The 22,834-nt window shown below is 40.4% G+C and overlaps 2 protein-coding genes across 3 annotated transcripts; both read left to right on the top strand.

The window, feature by feature from the left end:
* The first annotated feature begins 914 nt into the window (after window positions 1-914).
* Window positions 915-15,754, top strand: gspt1l (G1 to S phase transition 1, like). Of its 2 annotated transcripts, XM_044099112.1 has the most exons (14): window positions 915-1,358; window positions 3,384-3,428; window positions 5,717-5,959; window positions 6,190-6,223; window positions 6,295-6,372; window positions 7,189-7,369; window positions 7,534-7,688; window positions 9,983-10,123; window positions 10,208-10,301; window positions 10,411-10,491; window positions 11,960-12,133; window positions 13,737-13,826; window positions 13,913-14,081; window positions 15,121-15,754. In XM_044099112.1, the coding sequence occupies exons 1-14, from the start codon at window positions 1,172-1,174 to the stop codon at window positions 15,171-15,173; spliced, it is 1,725 nt and encodes a 574-aa protein (XP_043955047.1). In that variant the 5' UTR covers window positions 915-1,171; the 3' UTR covers window positions 15,174-15,754. The 2 variants fall into 2 exon arrangements, with proteins under 2 accessions (XP_043955047.1, XP_043955048.1); XM_044099113.1 differs by lacking the exon at window positions 3,384-3,428.
* Window positions 15,755-18,001: 2,247 nt separating this feature from the next.
* Window positions 18,002-22,729, top strand: si:dkeyp-72e1.6 (transmembrane protein 238-like). The gene is made up of 2 exons (XM_044099111.1): window positions 18,002-18,703; window positions 22,607-22,729. Exon 1 carries the CDS (start codon window positions 18,174-18,176, stop codon window positions 18,690-18,692), a length of 519 nt encoding a protein of 172 aa, XP_043955046.1. The 5' UTR covers window positions 18,002-18,173; the 3' UTR covers window positions 18,693-18,703; window positions 22,607-22,729.
* Window positions 22,730-22,834: the final 105 nt, after the last annotated feature.

The raw sequence follows: 22,834 nt of genomic DNA, 5'->3' as shown, positions 1-22,834 counted from the left end.
CACCCAGCACATTTCTTTCTTCAACAGCAGAAGAAATACCAACGAGCAGGAACGTAAAACAAACGCAGGTCTAATAAATGATAAAAGAGCAAAATTCCTGAGTTTGGGAGAGAATAACTAAAGAATACTACCATATTTAAAGTGACATCATGCAGTGAACTTTATTAGCGTGAGGTGAGGCATGAATGGTGTCCAGACTTAAGTTTTAGTTTCTGCAAAACAGTTTGTATTTTTCATTGCTGGATAATTGTGAAGAATAGTTTGACTATTCACATCAGCATGCATGAAAGATATCATCCTCCAGGGAACTAGCGTATCATACTGGACTTTGGAAAGGGACAGGCCAACACAACATAGTGCATACTCATAAAGTGGAGGAAAATCATACATGGGTTTCTCTATTCAGAAAAATGGAGGGCTCATATTCAGTCCCACTGGTTCAACACTTTGTAGAACCACCGTTTGGGGGTCTTGATTGGGTGAAGAGTATTTGTGACAATCAGCTTCCAAGTCTTTCTACAAATTTTCAACTAAATTTAGCTGAGAATTATATATATATAATTCTTGCCTGTGGTTTAAATTCATAAAGTAAAATTACAAATAAACTTTTCCTAGAAATAGTTCAACATACTATGCTTTATATTGAATATGTGTACAGCTGGTGAACACGTTTTCAGTAAATTAAAAAAAATAATAATTAAATGTTTTAGGCCGCATGAATAAGCATAAAAGTACTATTTATTTTTCCTCGACCAAAACCTAAGCGAATCTGCTGCGTTAAAAGTTCATATCAAGTGACGTTAACCAATTTTTCTATTGTTTTTCGGGGGATGTAGTTTGTTACTTTTAAATGTCTTCGAGCTGAATGTAGTTCGGTTGCTCATAGGACTTCGAATCCCAGAGTTCTTCGCGCTGAGCACGTCGACTGAAGGAACGCTGCAGCTCACGCGGACTGTCTCTGGGAGTGCTGAGTCGAGCCTGTTCTGAGGCGTCCGGACCGACAGAGCGACTGCTTTACTTCATGTGAACTGGGGACAACATCGCGCACGCACTACAGGGACGGTCCTCACAGCTCAGCCGGACACTGCTAACATTGGGTTGAAGGTGGACACTCACGCGGACCAAGAACTGCGAAGCTCCAATCTTACTTGGTCAAAATCTAAGACCCACGATGGACCCGAGAGACACTGCCCCTGATTCCTGGGAACAAGAGGACGATGTGGAGGCCGACGGACAGCTTGAAGCGGCATTCACAACCCTGAATGTGAACGCTAAGCCGTTCGTACCCAATGTGAACGCAGCTGAATTTGTTCCGCCTTTTGCCATGAGAGCGCCCACAGAGAACGTCGATGCTGCTGGTAAGTTCACCCCAGTCACGTTGGCGTTAGCCGTTCTAGCTAACTGCTAACCGTAGCCTGTAGCTTAGCGAGTGTTCAGACACGCGTCGGTTGGAGGGCGAAAAGGCAGCTACATACTTTCCCGTGACGCGTTTTGTGGTCTACTTTGCCCCATGAACCTTTCATTTGTGGTTTTCTAGCTGTTGTTAAACACAGTTTGAGGACACTTAAACTCTACCGGCACTTGCGTTTTCACCCAACTGGCGGTAAACTGCTAGCTTGTTCGCTAGCTGGTGTGTTACCTACTTAGCGACTGTCACTCAGTTCGTGGGTCAAAGGCCGTGAAACTGACAAATTCTAAACATTACTTGGAAAAAGATGTGAGGTGCTGACATGTTTGTCATCGTGTAGCTCCTTGTTTTAACCAGACACTCGGCTACATGGACAGAAATTGGCGTATCCACTCTGTCTTTTACGTGACGTGGATTTTCTGACGCATTTGTTGGTCAAGAGTGGAATAAAACATGCGAGAACTGCTTGAACGCAGCACAAAGACAGGACAGTAGTTGTCATTGGAAACTAGTTCTACAACTGAATCTCAGTGTGAGTTTTAAAAGCGGTTGCGGGTCACTTCCTATCTTTGTCGGGGTTTATTCCATTTCGTAACTAACATTTTCTGGTACAAAATTGAGCCGTTTGCTTATGAGGGTGACTTGTTTTCATAGGACTCTTGCCTTATTTCTGGCTCTCATTGACAACCAGTGATTTAAAGTAATCCTCAACGAGTCACTTGGCTGTGAGGGAATGTTCTGACATCAGTAAACATCTGTCTGGACTGGAGTTACTGTGTTCTGGTCTGGTACATTTCACAAGAGCCAAACAGCAGTTACAGCCCAAACTGTGTCCAACAGTCTTCAGAAAAAAATCTTAAATTGAAATCTGGATGAGATTTGAAAATTGAATCAGTTTTATTTTTATAATATATCAAAACACTATACCGAAATAGTTGAGTGGCAACTCAACTATTTGAAACCTAAAAGATCTTTTTCTTCAATTAGTCAAATCTAAGTACTCCCACCACATTCGCTCCATAAAAGCAACTATTAACACAAGAACATTTACCTAGATGTTTGTATTTGACTTTAATAGAAATCAGACAACGCTCATGGACAAACTTGGATGCAGAAATCACTGGTTATCTTGTGGGATGCCTTCATTTTCTGTCTAAATCCAGAACTACAACTTCCAACAATCCTGCAGTGCATCTTTTATTTTATGTTGGTTTAGAATAAGAAAAAAAAAATAATTTTGTTGAAGTGAGCAGGTCAGACGCCAAAGAAAACTGGAAATGGGTAAAAAGCCTGATTATGTTTCTCTGTTCTAAGTACTCGTGTACAGATAGGAAGGAAAGAAAGGGATTCCAGCTCAAGTCTCCCCTTTCTGAATTCATACCCATATTTCTACACAAATTCCCCAAATCTCAACCCTTTCCTACTTCAGTTTTATGTCGTTGCTGTGTATCAGTTTATTTCCTCAAGTGTAATTTTTCTCGTTTATATGTAATTATTTAAAGGCGTGGTATGACTCCAGTTAACATTGATTTTAATTCTGAGGACAAGTTGTTTTTATGAAATTGACAAGTGTCTCCTGATCAAACCAGAGTAACGGTGAGGGACTCAGGTTTGTTGGTCATTTCTGGAGTCGTGTAGTAACATTGATTTGCACTAAGCCCAGTAGCTTCTGCCTTCTGGCAGGTATGAGCTATTAAAAGGTGCAGTAGCAGGCATATGGTGGGAGGGCTCTTCTTTTATTTATTTATTTTTTACCCAGAAGTGTTTGGTATGAAATGACCTGACCGGTTCTGATCTGTGGACGTGGGACAGACCAGTTCTGTGTAGTCATTAATGAGCTGCTTCCAAAACACAAATTAATGGTTCAGGTATTCATTTTAGCTGTACTCATTACAAAGTTTTGTTTCTGAAAGAAAGCAGCATTAATAGACTACCTTGAGAAAAATCCAAACATTACCTTTTTTCCCCCCTGCAGTTGTGAATGATAAAGTCTCTACCATGGACGTGTCAGAAAGCAGTGGTACGTATAACGCTCCTGCCAGGCTGGCGTCTGTGTCCTCCATGTTGTTGTTGCATTTCTCATTGTTGTGACATGAGCCAACTCACGCTGAAAACACAGCAGCACACAGAACTGCATTCACTATATATACGTTCCTGGTGGTCCACATCCGGCCCGCGAGCCGTCTGATTCTGGACTCCTGGCTGACAACCTGCTCTCTGTAGTTTTGTGGTCAGTCCAGATCCTGATCCAGAAAACATAATGGATGTTGATCCGTTTTGGATTTTCCAGGTCTAAAGAAGAACCATTCTAACTTTGATTTAGCTTGAACGCGCTAAAGATGTGTCAACGATCTGTTAATAGGCTGTTACTATTGGCAGACAGCTGAACGCATGCGGCTTTTAGGAAAAAAAGAAGTTGGCGGTGTGCTGAGTTTGGGTTAACATGACATGCTGCAAGTTCACCAGTAAAATAAGGTGGACAATAAAAATCGATGTTCTGATGATATTGAACTTCTGCAGTCTTAGCGCCACCTACAAGAGGAGCGCGGCAGATGATACAGGGGGTAAAGGAGAGTGTCCTGTCAGACTGTTGATTTAGACCTGATTTATTTCTTCTCTTGTCTGACCAGCATAAGACCAATGTGCCTAATAAGGGGTAGTAATATGTAAAATAGATTTTTTTCAGTTTTACATCATGTTAACTTATTCCCTCTTCAAAAACATACCTGGAGTGTTGCCTTGATTCTTTCATGTATGTTTGAGGAATGTTTTAATCTCTGTGGCATTTTAAAGAGGCCTTTCATCAACAATAAAAACTCAGAAGAGCTTTCATTTTTAAATTCCTGACTTCTGTGGATCACCTTAGAATTTAACTATCGCCTCTTTTTTTGGCCTTTTGTATTCATTGGTAAAATGTTATTTAAACCCCCCCTTAAATTAAGTACGTAAATTTATAATGACATTTTATTTCCTTGTGTTTATTGCTTTGCATGAAAAGAAACGCCGTTCATATTTTCTTATCGGTTCTACAAATCAACTAAAAAGAAAAGTCAAAATGTTGATTATTTAAAAACAACAGAATAAGTAAAAAATCACCATGCACACAGTTGAGTGGGTAGTCTACTTTGGATTGCTGTTCAATTGAAAACACAGTCTTGCAGTAGATTAACATCAGCTTGTGTTTGTTGTGTGTCTTGCTTTGTCACATCCAGTGGGAGTGTTTCATTATCACCTTAAACACATGTGGCCGGATTTCAACGGGAAATAACAGTAAATGATAAACAGCCGAGTATTATGCTGGTCAGTCTTCTACGTCATAGTTGGGCTTCAATCATACAATACATGACTGTAAATCTGGAGAACAATACCTAGAATTTGCATCAAGCACAACAATGAAAAGATCCCCAGCTTTTATAGCTGCGGATCCATTAATCACCATGGCAACCTATCAGCTGTGCAAAACTGGGTGGGCCTAATACCGCTTTTGAGACAGCTTCTCCTCTGAGCTGCAGTTTCCAACCTCACAGAGCAGCACTCCCCCTCAAGTCCTAGACTCTGCTCCTTCAGACTAGCTAGCAGCAATTAGCAAACACCTGGTGGAGCTGAGTAACTGCTGAGCTCATTATGAGCTACTTCTCAGTGAAATGCTGATAAAAACATTAAAGGGTTAAAAGATGACTTCCTAAAGATGGAGTTTCAGAAAGAGACAGTTTTTAAAGAGGCACAGGCCCAATTTCAAGATATTAAATTACAAAGTCAGATTTTTTTAAAAGTCATATTTGACGTATACAGCATTTTTATAACAACTTAAGGTAACATACTTACTTAATTGTGCTATAAAATGGCACTGTGGAGCTGGAAAATACATGGTATTGCCCCTTTAAAGATATGCAATTCTCTAGTATGTAAATTCTGTCATAACTTTGTTAAGATAGAAAAACCTAGAAATGTCAACGTCACATCCCTTGAAGCAGAACCATTCTATTCTGGGTTTGTTAGATTTCAGTTAAATGTGTTACTATGAACTTACAAATGTTAACTTTGTAGTTTCTCATTCGGTCAGCTTCATCTGTTATTATTTATACTCATTCAGCGATGTGTCTCAGAGGTGTCTGTGTGTTTACGTGAGTCACTGAACATCGTGTTTGAAGGAATCTGTGCCACAGTTTAATCGAGCTGTTTTTATTCCAGATCAGGTTCATGCCGGTTAAGCTGCTGGCTCCCGAAAATTGACATTTAGTCACAATTAGCAAGTATTTGATAGTTGACCTTTTGAGTCTGACTCTGTGATGTTCTGTGCTTGTAAAGTGCCTGTGGAGAACGGTGATACGGAAATGACGTCGGAGGAACCATGGGACCAAAAAGACGACGAAGCGACCGAGGAGGAGCCGGGAGGTGGGGACCGGGGGCCAGGGGAGTCGGCCTCGCCGGAGGACAGGGCTCCAGAGATGATGGAGGAGGAGGAGGAGGTGTTAGTGCCAAAGGTTCCAGCCGTACAGCCAGACGCCCCCAAGAAGGAACACATCAATGTGGTGTTCATTGGACACGTAGGTCAGTGCCGAGACCCACTGGTTCTATTTTATTTGTGCAGGGCATTGTTTAAGAAATGCACACCTTACAGTTAATCTGGAAAGTATTAACTCACTTCTTCACTTCTCCCATGTTATGTTCCAGTGTTATTCCAAATTGTAACTAATCTCTTTCCCCACTATTAATTTACACAAATACCCATGACAATGTGGACTTTTATTCAAGAGTCTAAAGTTTGATTCTGTTTCCAGATGCTGGAAAATCCACCATTGGAGGACAAATTATGTAAGTAGTGTTCTGTATTGCAGGTGAAGTGTTGTAGGAGGATTAGCTGTAACCTCCCCGTCTCTCTGCAGGTATCTGACAGGCATGGTGGACAAGAGGACCTTAGAGAAGTACGAGAGGGAAGCCAAGGAGAAGAACAGAGAAACCTGGTGAGTGGGCCGCCTTAGCTGCTCTGTCATAACAAACTAGCTCTGTTTTCATTCTTTGTCCGTACTCTCTTTTTTCCAACATTTTGTAATTGTGGTGTTTCCAATAAATAAGACATGAAATTAAAATCCCGTTAATAAGTTCCTTCATGTGATAATTAAAAATCATTTCAGCTGTGAATGTAAAAGAACGAGATATATTCATAATTCAGCCATGGTGCTAGCACTCATCATCTATCAGCCAATCAGAGCAGACATCGGCGTCTTATTTGTTGAAGCAACAAGCCCCGCCTACTTGGGAGCAGCTATGTATGCGACATTCTGGGGAAATAGTAGTCAGTGATTTTACATTGGTTATGGATTCAACACGTAGGAATGACATAACATTTTATGAACTGTGATGCTGTGGGAGTTCTGGTGGAGCCAGCTGAACATCGTCCGAAAAATACAAAAACACCCAATCATCTTTCTACCACTTCCAGTAGTCTCATTTGGCTGTTGATTACATGACTCATGATGCAAAAAATGGTTTGAGTTGCAGTTTTACAAAATAAAGCTATTTTGCTACGGCTAGAAAAACCATCCTGGCTCAAAAACGTTTTATGGAAAATCATGAGTGTTTTTATCTAGTGTGTCTCCATTAAGAAAGTTTATTTTTGTAAATCCAATGTGCTCAGTTTTATGGTTAATGGAAATTAGTTATTTGTGTTTGATCCACTGCTTGGTGTGTTTTTATGATGGCAGATGTAGGTCATTGTGAAGATGTTGTAAAGAGCAGTCCTTCGACAGTCGGTGACGATGTGTCCTCTCTGTCTTCAGGTATCTGTCCTGGGCTTTGGACACCAATCAAGAGGAGCGGGACAAGGGGAAGACTGTGGAGGTGGGCCGAGCGTACTTTGAGACAGACAAAAAGCACTTTACTATCCTAGACGCTCCAGGCCACAAAAGCTTTGTGCCGAACATGATTGGAGGAGCATCCCAGGCTGACCTGGCTGTTCTGGTGAGTAACTCACAACTGGCCCACTGTTGGGCTCCACCACACACAGACATGCTAAGAACTCAATAACCTCCAAACTCAACTGCTAATTTATGTTGAATATGGATGGGAGTGCTTCTCAGTATAGAGTTCCCCTGTATAGCTGACACCACTAACTGCTCTTACAGGTGATCTCTGCCAGGAAAGGTGAGTTTGAGACTGGTTTCGAGAAGGGTGGACAGACCCGGGAGCACGCCATGCTAGCTAAGACGGCCGGTGTCAAACACCTGATAGTCCTGGTCAACAAGATGGATGACCCTACAGTCAACTGGAGTCTGGAGAGGTGGGTACAGGGAAAACAAGGGAGGGCTCAATGTAAGCCTGCTGCAATTAATCAATTACTCACATGATTAATTAAAATGCATTCAGTGATTTCCATTCTGATTATATTTTTTGAAGAGCAATTTTCTTTAGATTTCCTAATTCATTTTATTTATGGTTTCAGTTGTGTGTGGTTGTTTTTTTATTATTATTATTTATTGTTTTTGGTTGTTTTTATTTTGGGCAATTAAAATATCTTCCAGTTGCAATGTGAAGTGTTATGTGCAAAATTAGTGCTTATTAGTCTTTCAAATGGTGATCTTCTATTATATTAATTAAAAATGGTCTGAAAATGACAATGCTATCATCTATTGTAATGATTTTAGGGACAACTCATTGTCCAGCAGAAATTATTGTGACCAGCCTAGTTCAGTGTTGATAACAGAGGTGGTTAATGATTCATGCTCTGCTGTTTCACTGTCCTAATTATAGTCCTCTGTGATTACTCTGAATGTTTGTTTGAATTCTAAATTTGTCCAGGTCTCGCAGTACTCAGCCAAATAAAACAGATCAGATGACAGTTATCAGCTCTGCTGCCATGTTACCAGCTGGTAGCTCACTGTGGTGGCCTCAGGTCTGTCTGCAGGGAGTCTCCATGTTTCTCTGGGTACTCTGTCTTCCCCCTGAGCTCCAAAACAAGCGTGTACATAAGTCATTCTAAAGTTGCCCAGAGGGGTGTGTGTCTTCATATGGTACTTTGTCCTGTTTTTTTTGTGGTTGTCCTGCAATGACCCGGTGACCCTTCCAAAGAAAACCCCATTTCTCACCCAACATAAGCTGAAGAGGGGCTCCAATCCCCTCCACAGCTCTGAAAGAATAAGTGGGTGTTGGGATGCTCATATGGAAATTTAATGGCATTGTTACGCAACCTGCTAATGAAGAACCATAATTGCATGATTCCATGTTGTTCGAGTGTTTCGGCCATTTGGATTGAAATAAGAAACCAAATTAAACCCCAGCATCTTTTATCTAGACGACCTGAGACACACTGAATCCAAACTGGTGAACAGTATTGGCTTAAAGGCCCCAGGACCATCTGCAGTCCTTTAAATGAACAAGGTGTTGACTGTAGAAACAGATGGAGGCGTGTTGACCTGTCCATCCTGGGTTAACTGATGGAAGATGCTGCAGCAGCTGATATTTACAAGGCTGAGCCTGAGATCATGGCTTCATCTGTCATTTCCACCTCATGAATAAAAATCGGCTCCTTGGATCGCTGTGGGGTTAAAGGTTCTGCTTCTTGTCCCTTTCATGACTCACCGTCCTGGTCAAGACAGCGTTTGCTGATGCTCAGCTGGGTTTGTCGTCTGGTTCTGATTTTTCCCACAGAACTGGGTCACACAGTGGTTGGACCTTTTAGGAAGGAGATGAAAAGGCTTGGAACATCATGAAGATAGAAAAGTAGAAACTTTCCCCACCCCCTGTGCTGTCATTGGACAGCTGGCTTTCAGTGACCAAAGACATTCTTGAAACAGGAAAGTTGTGTAAAATGTATTTATTTAGTTATAATATTACTGTCATCAAAAACACACCTGGAGTGTTGCCTTGATTTTTTTTATTTTTTATGGATGTTTCAGAAATCTTTAAATCTCCCGTGGCAACCATTCAGAATGAAAAAACACTCAGAACAGAGAGTCACATTTTCTCTGCTGCTCTGCCTTGGATCTGTTGTCTCCAGCCGAGCTTTCCCCTCACTTATGACTCTCCCCACTCAGCTCCTTCAGACTAGCGAACAGCAAATATCAAACACTGGGTGGAACTTCACACTTGCTAAGCTCATTATAAAAGCTACTTTACAATCCAACACTCCAAGGAACGGCTGTAAATGGAATAATGGAGAATCATTGTTGTGATGGCTTCTTCAAGGTGGAGTGTTGGAAAGAGCAGTAGCGTCTTAAAGACAGAGTCCAATTTCAAGGTGTCAATTCTTAAGTTATGTTTGATACATACAGTATTTTTATAATTGAAGGTATCACCATTTTCTTGATAGTGCCATTTTATAGCACAATGTTGCTGGAAAATACATAATATTGTCCCTTTAAGTTACTCATTTTTGTCTAAAGTTATTGAAATTGTAGATGTTTTCTTTAACTTCTGTATATGTACATTGATGTTGGGACTAAAGGCAGCCCATTTCTAACCTTCTCTGACTGAAATGGATACTTGTCCCCTGCTTTTTTTCTTCACCTTCTCGTTTCCAACGCCAAGCGTTTATTCAGGTGAACCTATGTGCTGCTTTGTTTCCTGGGCTGTTAGGTATGAAGAGTGCAAGGAGAAATTAGTGCCATTCTTGAAGAAAGTGGGCTTTAACCCGAAGAAAGACATCCACTTCATGCCGTGTTCTGGCCTCACCGGAGCCAACCTGAAGGAGGGGACTGACATGTGCCCCTGGTACACGTAAGTCTGTTAGCTTCCTCACAGTCAGGATAACCCAAGATCATCACCTTGTCCTTCTCTAACTGCTTTTATTTGAATTTCCAGAGGCTTGCCCTTCATCCCACACTTGGACAGTTTGCCAAATTTCAACAGATCTAGTGATGGACCCGTCAGATTGCCCATTGTAGACAAATACAAGGTGAGAACATCTGTTTGTTTTTAATGCATGTTGTATGAAAACTGCTTCCTGAAACATGGAACAGATTTTGTTGTTGTCATGGATTGAAAATGTGTTGCTCTCTCACCAGGACATGGGGACTGTGGTTCTGGGAAAGCTGGAGTCTGGCTCCATCAGTAAAGCACAACAGCTAGTCATGATGCCCAACAGGGTAAGTCATCAATCAGATACAGACCCACCCTGATCCAGGGTTACCAGGGCAACCAGCGGCCCATCGGGTTTTTGTTTTTAAAAATGTTTTAACTGAAAATGTAAAATATTACTGGATAATTATTATAGGAAGACATTATTGACAATACTTAGACATATAGCTACAGTATTAAAAACAACAAATAAAAAAAAAAAAACCAAATAAAAAATGATCAATTTTTTTCACATTTGTTAAATCTCAATGAAGTAATCAGACACTACCCATACTACCTCCAGCCAGCCACTGCACTGCGCATCTCTACTGTATGCCAGAGACAAACGGGGAGATTTAATTTATGTGGCCAAGATTTACTGGTGTATGAAAAGCTATTTAAAATTAAAAAAAAGATGCCACACTTATCCTGATGGGGAAGCAAGTAAAATACACTGTGGGAAACCCTTCTGGAGAGTTTCAACTATTTCATCCAAGGTTTTTGTGGCTCTATTGGTCTTTATTCATTAATTGTTGGACAGAGAGGAAGACGTCTTCAGGAATCAATCTGGGATCCTATGTAGCCTCTGTCTGATTCAACACTGAGCCACAATCTGGGATTATTTGATATTTCTCAGCAGACTTATCTGCTAATGCTGACTCCCATTTTCTGATCAGTTTCCCATGAGCAATACTGGTCCAGATTGGGAGAGGCGATGCCACACAGTGTGCAGGAGCAAGTGCTGTCAGACAGAGTCAAAATGTTCCTTGAACAACATGGACCTTTAAGTCTCCCCCACATACTTCAGCTGAAGTTCTGAAATCAGTTCTCAAGGTTGAATGCTTGACAAAAGTTGCGTCATTTTGTTTGTGGAGACATCCGCCTGCCGAACTCAACAGGCCAGGGTCAAACTATTTCAACAAAACTCTGTGTGAAGTGCTGTCTGACCGGTTAGAGGTGTGTTTATGCTGTGTTATATGTAGAACGTTGATCACACAGCAGTGTTAACATTTCTCTTCAGCTAGTCCTCTTTCACTACCTGGTTTTTGTATGTAGGAAATCTGACGTAATGAGGAACTATGTATATGCATGGTTCTTCACTCTAATAGAACTGTCAAACATAGTTCTAAGTAGTTCCAGCATCTGTAAACGAAAACCAAATAATTGAAGCATCAAGTCACTGACTTACAGAAATTCCTCAGACTGAACATGCATACAGTGACAAAAACACTCACTGATTCTAGATCAGTTCTTCAGAACACCCTCTGCCCTCCCTGCAGAGGCCACTAGTCTTTGCATGATGTTTCTGCATCTTGTTTTTCTGCCACCATAATTAGTTGTAAGGTCAAAATGATCAGAGGCGTTGATTTCTGATACGAGTTACATCAGGAGGGAAAGATTACTGTTTTTCCCCCATTTAGCCCACTTTGTGTTTTAGACCTTAAAACATTTCTCATTACTGTTACACCTCTGATTTGAGTGTCTGTGTTCCTGCAGCATGTGGTGGAGGTATTGAGTCTGCTATCGGATGACGTGGAGACGGATGATGCAGAACCTGGTGAGAACCTCAAGCTGCGACTGAAGGGAATCGAAGAGGAGGAGATCCTGCCGGGATTTATTCTGTGCAACTCTGACAGTCTCTGTCATTCAGGGCGCACCTTCGACGCCCAGGTGAGTCCGCCCAGCACAGCTCCTCTAGTGCAAGAAAAGTGAAATGTGTTAGATCTAACAAAAACAAATTTACCGCACTTTGATCGCGAAATAAAATTATTTCAGTCCATAAACTTGTTAAGGATCCATAATCCAGGCCTGGGAAAAAAAGTGGTGTTTAGTTGAACTAAGTCAGTTTAGCTGTATGTATATGTAAGGATGCAGGCTGCTGTCATCTATACTAGAGCTGCAGCTGATGATGATGTAATGAATTATTCAATTGGTGCAATTTCATTTAAACACTTAAGCACAGCTTGTACAATATTAATAGTACATTAAAAATGCAAGTAACCAAATAATTCTTTCTTTTTTTTAAATGAGAAAATACATATTTTATTTATCTATCTTTGGTCATGGGAGGATGGGGGATATTTTTATTTGTGTTACAAGAATATGGCTTCAGTTATCCTGGCAATATCACACAGGATGTTTGTCTTCCGACATCCTGTGTGATGAATTAACACAAGTTTTTATGACTGATGCTAAGAAAATCACTAAAGTCATGAAGCTTTAATGTGCACAAGATTTCAACTTGATCTCAATCTGGTCATTTGAATTATGATGTGTGGGGGGTTTTTTGTATGTTTTTTAATTTGCCAATTAGTGCACACAGAACACACAACAAAATATTTTAATTCATTGTAAAAATAATTTGTAACAACAAATTGTTTTTGCACTAATTTCTTGTTAAAAACCCTTAACAACATTTAGTGCAAAATAACTGGATAAGAGGACGAACAACAGCAACAAAGATCAACCAAAAATAAAACTGATGGAGGAAAACATTAAAATGGATACATTCAGAAGAAAAACAAAACACATCATCAGATGGTGTCACAACAAAAACAATTTATTTGTTTCACTTATGTGGGTTACGATACATGTGTTTTTGTTTCAAATGCATTAACTGCATTCCTTTAAGTGTAGGTGTGATTTTTTTTTTTTATTTATTTTTTTTTTTTTTGAAAATTAATTTTCTTGGATTAACCAATAATAATTGGAGAGCAAATGACAATAAATAGTAAAAAAAAAAAAAAAAATTTACCATAGCTAAAACAGCCAGTTAGTGGCTCTGGCTAAAACATATTTATTTTTCATCTTAAATGCAAAATGATCATTTTGATAAGTCATGAGGACTTTGATGGGTTTTTTTTATAAACTGCCATTTTTTTTAAATATATGCTCCTGTTAACGATTAATTATTGAATTAACTGACGATTATTTCAATAGATGATTCATTGTTTCTGCCCTAAAATTAATAGTAATCCCATGAGCATTTAGATAATCAAATAGTTTTGTATGAAAGGCTCAGCATTCAGCGTTGGCACAACGATGATGCATTTAAGGACTGAGGGACGAATCAGAGACTGTCTCAGTGGTTCTCTGCCTGCAGCAGTGCTGTGCTCGCTCTCTACCAAACATGGCGCCGCCATCTTTATTCAATATGCAGGGGAGTTCTGTGGGAATCATCCGGTGGTAGTTGGTACTTGGGGGAACACCAAACAACTGGACATGAGCTTTAGATGAAATTACTTGAACGTAGTGTGTACCATTTTCTCCACAGATCGTCATCATCGAACACAAATCCATCATCTGTCCAGGTTACAACGCGGTCCTTCACATTCACACATGCATTGAAGAAGTGCAAATCACGGTAAGCTCCAGAGTGGGATCAATTTGCTACTGGTATGGATCTGTATCAGAACCTGACCTCCCTGCTGACGTCTGCCTCCTGTGCAGGCCTTAATCTGTCTAGTGGACAAGAAAACAGGAGACAAGAGTAAGACGCGGCCCCGGTTCGTCAAACAGGACCAGGTCTGCATCGCCCGTCTGCGTACAGCTGGGACCATTTGCCTCGAGACTTTTAAAGACTTTCCTCAGATGGGACGGTTCACTTTACGGGATGAAGGTAGGCCTGATGCTCTGAGGTAACATCCAGCTACAAGCAGGATGGAGGTGCAGCGAATAATCCATAAACGATCACAGTACATAGTTCTCTTGTGACGTCACAGCTTCTGTGAACTTTGTAACTGACAGCCATCTTGGCAGGCAGATGCTATGACAACAATAAATCCACAAGCTTAGAAGTAGATCTCAGCTTGTTCCTATTTAATTTAGAAATGGTATACGTAAATTACAACTAGTACACGACTATTCTGTGAAATATGAAGACAAATACCACTGATAGTTACTGTAGTACTTACTGCTAAATTAGCTTAGCTAATGTAGCTTTTATGTGCAATGTCTGTTACTATGTAAACTCACTCTGCAAATTAATTTAAACATTGATTGTATGCGTCCATAGATTTCAGGCCGTGAGGCTCCTCCATGCTGTACAAACTCTTCATGTTCACCAAGTAGTGACCTGTGTCACAGTGAGAGGTCAGAGGCATCGTTTCCACATGGTCTGACATGTTTTCCTTCTCCATGTCATGCAGGTGGATTCCAACAGCAGATTATTTCATGACAGCAGCAGTCACACAGGGGCCATGAAATAAATGCATAAAATAATTATATTTTTAAATAAATTTTTTCTAAATGGACATTTTTATTTAAATTGATATAAAAATTTTGCTTTAATCAGTTCATGGGACATTCAATTGCCTATTTCATAACATAGTTAAATACTGATATATATATAATTATTTAGTATTAAATGAATGATTTTGATACATTTAATTTGGTATATTTGGTTAAATGCTGTCATCCCTCTCCTTCCATACAGTACGAAACCTTACAGAATACATTTAAATAAATCTCAATTTGCTTAAACTCTTTCCTCTTGTCACTTACATAAATTAAACAAAACCTCTAAAATGTTTGAATAGAGAAAATTAGATGTTTGAATCAAATCATGTCCCTAAAAATGGAAGCGGATTCTGTGGCCTCAAAGATGGACGTGTGTAAAGCAGGAAGTTGATGCAGGTTTTTTGTTGTGCTGTTGCCAGGTAAGACCATCGCCATCGGTAAGGTTCTGAAGCTGGTGGCTGAGCGGGACTGAAGCGGGCCGAGCGCTCGGGAGTCTTAGTGAGAAGGATCTGGCAGAATTCGCTCACATACTGCCTCTTCTGTCTTCAGCGGTGAAAGCACCTCCCCGTCACGCCCCCTTTGTGCGTGTTGAAGATCAGCTTTGGAAAAATCAACTCGTGAAAAAGCAACCTGTTTTTAAACAAAAGACAACGAATGATTACCACAGGAGTCAGCTTTCTCATATTGAGAGCTCTGTTATGCCATTCTGGGTTAGCCCCTTCCAACTCTCCCATTCCTATTACATTACATGTTTTCTTTTTTATTTTCTTTTTGAGTTTTTAATTTTTCTTGCTGTCATAGATGACTCTCAGATGGCAGAACATTTATCCATAAACAGATGCGGACCAGGATTTTGCGAATGATTTTCAAATGCAAATGAAATTCTTGGAAAGAACTCGACCATTTGAAAGCAGAAATGTGTCTTGGTTGTATGTTTTCCCTTTGCTTTTACCCAGTTTTGGTTTCTCATGAGATGTTCTGGCAGAGTGCTTGAGCGTTGATCAAATGTTATTAAAGCATCCAGCTGTTCCAATAAAACATTAATTGGGAAAACAAAGTGTGTTTGTCAGAGCTCACTCTGCCAGCCTGATTTCCGCCATTTTCCTCAGATCAACTTCCTGGAGAGCTAAAGGAGCTGAAAGCGCCGACTGGTTCTGGAGGAGAGCCTTTCATTTAAACCTTTCAATATTCATTGACTAATGTTAACCCTTTCATGTGTATGATGAAGTATTAGGGCCATACTAAGAAAAATTTAAGAAATGATTGAGAATAAAGTCGCATAAGAATAAATTTGACATGAGAACTTGTACAAGAATATTATTTTGACTTTATTCTCCTCTTTCCGTATTTTGATTTGGTCAGAATTAGAATTTTATGTAAATTTATGGCTTTACTCCTGTATTTTCATTCTTTCTTAGAATATGGCCGTACTACTTTGTATATGTCGAGGAGTTGCTGCAACAAACTTTTTTATTTATTCTCTTGTCAGTGTTTATTTTATGCAACATCACCCTTACACTGCCACCTACAGGTGCAGATGGGATGGTCAATAAGTTTCTGGTCACTGGGAGCATCTTGTCAGTTATTCAGGCAATTAATTAGAATAAAATTGAAAGTTAATTTAGTTTAGTGTCTTGATCACTATTAAAACACACAGATTAGTCCCATCAGAATGGATATTCTAATTAATCGGTATGACCGTGAGCATTGGCATCAGTTAGCAAATATTTAAATTTTACCACTTTGTGTAAAGGAGTAAAGCAATAAAGGAGGAATTATGAGTAATATTAGAAAATGGAAAAATGTTTTACACGTCCATATTTTAATGTCCATCAGAGATCTTGTAGAGAACGGTGACGTTGCAGAATCTTCATGAAATGAATACTGAATGCATTTCCGCAGAAACTGGCTGCAGCGTTCAGTGACGGAAATGTCCCGCTTTGCTGGGTGACAGAAGCAGTGACGGGTCCGACCTGTCGGGACGGCAGCACTACAGGGAGCAGTGGAGGAGGAAACCACGCGGCTCCTGAAGAGCTTTTTGCTCCTGTTCACTAAACGATTCCATCTGTAAATCTGCATCATGAACTGACTGCATCCAGCTGTGTTCGAACCTGAGGGTGAATATTTAACCTCCCCTCTCCAGCTAACCGTGTGAAAGATTGAGATCTGGAAGGTTCGCATGGACGCAGTGGACACAGTATGTAAATTCTTTAGATGTTATTTGCCCCGTTTCCGTCTGCAGATTTAATATTATTAAGTGCAGGTTCCAGTGAAAGCAGATCAACACGCAGCCGTTGCATGACTCGCCGTCTGAAATCAGTTAAACCACCCAGATGCCCAAGTTTTGCAAAGTCCAAAAAATGTGTAAAAGGTGACACTTTTCATGTCTTGGAGTATTGGTTCATTCCTTGCTTTTTCCACATTTTTATAAGGAATCTATTAGCAATTTTATTTTTGCTTTAGTCAGGTACCTGACATCCTGCAATCCTGCAAATGAATTATGTCTCTAGTTCTAGTTCTAGTTCAGCACAAGCTCCTTTGCTGTAGGAAGGACAGTTTTTGGTAACTTTATTAATGACCTAAAATCCCTCAGTGGTTGCTAAAATGGCTAGAATCTGACAAAAATAAGTTATTGAAAATTAATCAGTGGAAATAGCTGATTTCCACTGATTGTTTCTGCTAAAAAGACTAAACACAACTTCACCATAAGGTGACGTTTGATGTTCTGAAACAACGAAGTGTGAAAAACATTCAGGCCAATTAGGAAATCAGGAAGGTAGCAAATACTTTTCCCTCACATATCTTTTACATTTTGTCACCTTACACCCACAAACAATTTAGTTTGATCAAATTTAAAGACAGGCTGTTAGACCTTCATTACACAAACCACCACAAGGTGGTCTCACCTTCCTGTGAACTTTGCCCTCCTTCAGTCAATAGTTTGTGGATGTTGATATTTGTAGAAAATGCTAAAAAAAAAAAAAAAAAATCCTCTAAAGTCTATATATTTGTACCTAAAGTCTCTACGCTATGAATGCTTAAGATTGAAGTCAAGATTCTTGTTTGGGCCCATAAAGCTGATTCTGAATAAGCGCATAGTTTCCAAACTGACCAGAGAAAAAAACACTAGAAAATATTACTATTTGTTTTGGAGTGATTTTTTATGGATATTTAGTCCAATTATTACATTAAACAAATCTGATATAATAATAAAAGCCTGCATTTGTTATTATATCTTTACTATAATCTTCATTATACATTATTGGTTCTTTATTGCTCTTTTTTAAATTTTTGCCAAAGTTATGAAGAGCGGCAGGTTGCGTGTAGCCTGGCAGAGGAAGGCCGTTACCGGCCAGGTGCCTCAGCTGCAGTCCCGCCTCCTGGCAGCGGAACGCCCCTCCTGTGAGGTGTGTCCGCCTGTGTGCCCCGAGCAGGACAGGTTGTCTCACCTCCCAGCCGCTGACACCTGAACATGGAGGCCGAGTACCGGGGTCTGGGCCGCTGTGTGTGCAGCTTCTGGCTGGCTGTCGCCTTTGACATCGTGGGCCTGACCGTGCTCCTCCTCGGGGTGTTCGTCAACGTGTTTTTCTATGACCTGCTCATCTACGCGGGCGCCATCGTCATCTTCCTCAGCCTCATCTGGTGGGTGTTCTGGTACTCTGGGAACATCGAGGTGCCCCCGGGGGAGCTGGAGGATGACGTCGGCCTGCTGAAGAAGAAGGGCGCCGCGGGCGGCATCGGCGGGATAGTGAGGCAGCTCTCCAGCCGCGTCTCCAACGGAATCAGGAACTCTTTCCGCCGGAACGGAGGCCGCGTAAGCCGAGCGCAGAGGTCAGCCGTTGGGACAGCGGAGTCCCAGCGGACGGGACAGGTGGCCGTTGCCATGGAAACCGTGGTCCCGCAGGAAAGCCCCCCGCACACTGCAGTGTCCCCCGTGGCTGGCGGTCACGTAGAGATGCCGCACACAACTATGGAGACTTCACCCACGTAATAGGTGGACAGGTGAGGCCCGGATCACACACAGCAGGTCAAAGTTCAAGATGTACTGCCGCTTTATTGCGCTGAGGACATGTTTACAACAAGGATTACATTTGTCACGATGAATAGCTTAGTTACATGCACTATAAAAACACATTTTGGAGAGTAATAAATCAGTCAGAAAAAATGTTGACATTCTAATCAAGCATAACTTTGTAAATGTAATGTTCAATAACTGTTCAATTCTGACCAGAGGAAGTCATTTCACTCCTTCACCGTTTTTTAGCTTTTTATTTTTGCTCTAATTGTTTTGTAGCCTGGTGGTAAAAATTAGAGATGTGCAATATTTTGGTAACAGACTGATACCAAGACCAGGGTCTGCATCGCTGGAACAAATGATAATAACAATAATTTTTATTTAAGGTGTGTTTTTGTTTCTATTTTGAATTATCTTCTTCTAAACCTGAGATAGGATTTGGACAAGGTTTATAGGCAAGGGAAGGTAATTTTATTTATATATCACATTGTCAGCAACAAGGCAGTTCAAAGTGCTTTACCTGAATTAGAGGAAATACAACAAAACAACAAACCAAAGGAAAGAGCAGAAGAAGAAAAAAGAGAACAAAAAAGTATAACCCCATGTTTAAGAATAAGTAGTTAGTGATTTATTAACTAGTAGGGGTTTCCTCTGGATTCTAAGTTTGTTCTAGTTCCTGCTCTGCGTTGAGTGAAATCTTCTGGATATTTGTTCTAACTAATAGATTTGATTCTTCTTCTGGGTTGAGTGAAGTATGGAAGCTAAATGTTCCTGTTCTGGGTTGCTAAGCAGAAGATGAATAGGTTCTTTATTGGTGTCTACAAAATATTTTTATTGACATTAGCGTGACAAACAGTAACTGTGGAAAATTTTAAAAATGACAAAGCGCCAAGAAAAATATCATTTGAGGTGAAATTGAGAAGACATTTCTTCTCAAATTAAGAGGAGTTTAACTCTACTTGCTGACAGATTAAAGACACAGTATACCCAGATAATACTTTGTATCACTATTAATATCATTTTTGGAAGTGTGTACCTTTTGATCCAGTCTTAGCTCAAGACTCTTGAAAAGATAAGAGGCATGTTTAGGACTTCCTGAGCAGAGCCGTTTGTCCCACTGTCCTGAAGAAATGTGATACATTTGTGTTGTGCTTGCCGACGCTTTGAGATGTCACCTGAAACAAGTTTCCTTTGAGCCGAGTGCTACAGGAGACCCAGTGCATCCGAGCTGTCCATCGCCTGAGCTGAAGAAGATTTACTGTGGCTCATCTTCTCTGAATCAAGTCAGACCTCTGTGTGATAATAACCCCCACCGGTGGGAGCAGCCGATGCTGGCAGCATGTGTGAACAGGGTTGGGTGAGAGGCTGACCTCGCCGATGGTACTGGCCTCAGTGAGATGGAACTGAACCCCCTTTTCATTCTCCGTCCTTTGGTTCCTGTTTCTTTGAAAGAGAGTTCAGATGACAAAAGGGAGGCTTTCCACACCGAGTCTTTGAAAAGACTGGCAAAGGTTTCAGTGTTCCTGGAGCTTGATAGGTTGAATGAGAAGCTGTTGAATATTCATTCCCTGTGTAAACTACAAAGCTAGGAAATAGATTCCACTCCTGGTCTGTTTAAACAACTGATCATCCATCCATCCATTGTCTTTTGCTTATTCGGGGTCTGGTCACAGGGGCAGCTGCTCAGACTTCCTTCTCCAGCAACTTTGGCCAGATTTTCCTCTGGGATTCCAAGACGTTCCCAGACCAGGAGAGGATCATAGTCCCTCCATCATGTCTTGGGTCTTCCTCTGGGTCTTCCTTGGCGTCTCCTACTGGTGGGACGTGCCCAGGACACCCCACCATCCTAACCAGATGCCCGATCCACCTCTTGCTCCTCTCAATGCGGAGAAGCAGAGGCTCTGCTCTGAGTCCCTCCTGGTTGACCAAACTTCTCACTCTATGTAATTTATTAGAAGAAGAATATATGGCAGATCGACACGTTGATTATTATTTTCATTTAGTCATAAATATGAGGTTGATACTTTTACTGAATGTTTTCAGTAAACATTCAAGAAATGTTTACTGAAAAAGATTCTGGAAATGTTAAATCTTGACATTAAAAGATGTATAATTACAGATGTGCCCATCAACAGCAAATACCTTAAAGCCTTTTTATGAGTTTCAGAGTATCAGATAAAGGTTAGGTGTATAAGCCTAAAGGCACAAATATGGAAAATCTTGTTTTTCTTTTTTTTTTTTCTGTCGAATTCCAGACTATCTCCTCTATCATGTATGTATTTAGTCCTTAGAATAAAAAAAATTACCCAATCTATCAAATTTGAAGTTAGAAAGTTATTACTGAAAATCTGAATTCAGATGTTCATTAGATTTTTAGATAGAGGGTTGTCAGGCTTCAATAACAAACATTAAGTGAAATGCATTCTCTCCTTGTTAACGGTACTACAATGTACTTTGCTGTGTATTCTTCATTCCTCAATTTACACATAAAGTTTAGATACTGTATGTCATTCGACTAGAGTCAGCAGCTGTTTATAGGAAATGTAAAATTCTGGTTTTTTGCCCCAAACGACTTCTTCATGTTGACCATCGTACCCACTGATCCCGGATCAGCTCTGTGCTCTCTGTGTTTGTGTAAAGCTTTGTTCTCTTTTAGTCAGATGTGGTTTGAATGCGGAACTGAAGAAAACTTCCCGTAGCTTTGAGGCTGTAAAATCTGTTATCGCTGGATAACCATTAACCAGCTGAGAGCTCCCTGGCAGACCAGCCCCTAGTTTAAACAATAGCAGCTTCTCCTGAAGCCGGCTCCCAGACTGGTGTAGATGTTTGATCGAACTCTGAAATCACTTTTTTTTTTTTTGGTCCGCCTTAAAATCCATCCCACCTGAGTTCAATGTTTAACGACCGTTTTCTGTTTTTTCCTCCCCTACAGAGACACACCCACTTCCTCTCAGCATTCACTCTGGAGTCAGTCTGACCTGCAGGACTCTTCGGTTTACTCATGTGGACAACAGATTTTATAACTAGTTATTTTTTTAGAAGGAAAATATGTTCATATGTTTCAAATCAACACTAGTAGATACTGACTTAAGATCTTCATATTGACCTGGGAATGTGTTCTTATCTGAATAGCAGCTGAAGCTTTTTGGTTTGTTCCAGTTTTCCGCATGGATATGACCTGTGTGCAGGCTTCCATTTTAAAAACAGATGAAAATTATGAGTTAGATCTGATAACAGTATTTTTATTATGACCAGACTGAAACCTGAGCGTTAAAAAGAATTAATGGAAAAAAAACAATCTCTTTCCTCATGTTTGAAAAAATGTGTTGTATTTTATATAAAGTGAATGATGTGCAATTTTCACATTTTTTACTCTTAAATCTGACTCGGGGATATTTTCTATATTTGTTGGTACTTGATGAACTTGTTTGTGAAGATGTTTGTGTTGTGTTTGGCGTCACTGACACCTTCAGATGAAAAATACTTTAATAAAAAAGACAATGCACTATATTATAAATAAAAGTTCTGAGCTCTGGTGTGGATGGATTACATCAATTTCCATAATGTTTATGACACAGTGGCTCTAGTTTTGATAACCAGAACCTGCTCATTTGGGCTCTGTACTTTCAGGACATTTTAGAGAATTGCTGCTGCTTGTTTAAACTGAGGTGCAGGTTCTAGAATCTAGATCACATCTTCACAGCAGAGGTTTGATATGGAGATGTTTTTGTCATGCTGATCTAGTTTTAGTCGAGAACATTTGGCTTCTAACCTGAGTCTAGAATCCTTCGGTATGCTGAGGGATAACCACGCCTGTGGCTGCAAAACAAGCCTCGGTCACCAGCCTCCACCACACTAAACCGTTCTGATGTTTGTGCTTCCTCCTTCAGAACAAGCCAGTACAGTCCTTTTCTCCTGGTCCTGTCATGAACTTCATCTCTCCTGCCACTGAAGTGCATATCTTCCCTATTGACATATGAAGATATGCAGCAGAATAAAACTTTGGCCCTGAAGGTTTTTGTCATTGCATGCAGAAAAGCTCAGACATTAGGTATATGACACATCGGTTTCCTCTCTAAAAAAAATGTTTGCTCTGATAAAAAGTCGCTTCCCTCCAC

This window comes from Gambusia affinis, linkage group LG19 (genome assembly GCF_019740435.1).
Source record: "Gambusia affinis linkage group LG19, SWU_Gaff_1.0, whole genome shotgun sequence".
NCBI lineage: Eukaryota > Metazoa > Chordata > Actinopteri > Cyprinodontiformes > Poeciliidae > Gambusia > Gambusia affinis.
The sequence above is the reverse complement of the archived record's forward strand: the minus strand, read 5'-3'. Positions and strand labels throughout refer to the sequence as shown.

Excerpts from the sequence above, each read along its gene's own strand:
- gspt1l (XM_044099112.1), top strand. The coding sequence starts at position 1,172 with ATGGACCCGAGAGACACTGCCCCTGATTCCTGGGAACAAGAGGACGAT. Across the intron at positions 6,373-7,188 it reads GAGAAGAACAGAGAAACCTG|GTATCTGTCCTGGGCTTTGG; the intron begins GTGAGTGGGCCG and ends CTCTGTCTTCAG. Across the intron at positions 14,082-15,120 it reads GTTCACTTTACGGGATGAAG|GTAAGACCATCGCCATCGGT; the intron begins GTAGGCCTGATG and ends TGCTGTTGCCAG.
- si:dkeyp-72e1.6 (XM_044099111.1), top strand. The coding sequence starts at position 18,174 with ATGGAGGCCGAGTACCGGGGTCTGGGCCGCTGTGTGTGCAGCTTCTGG.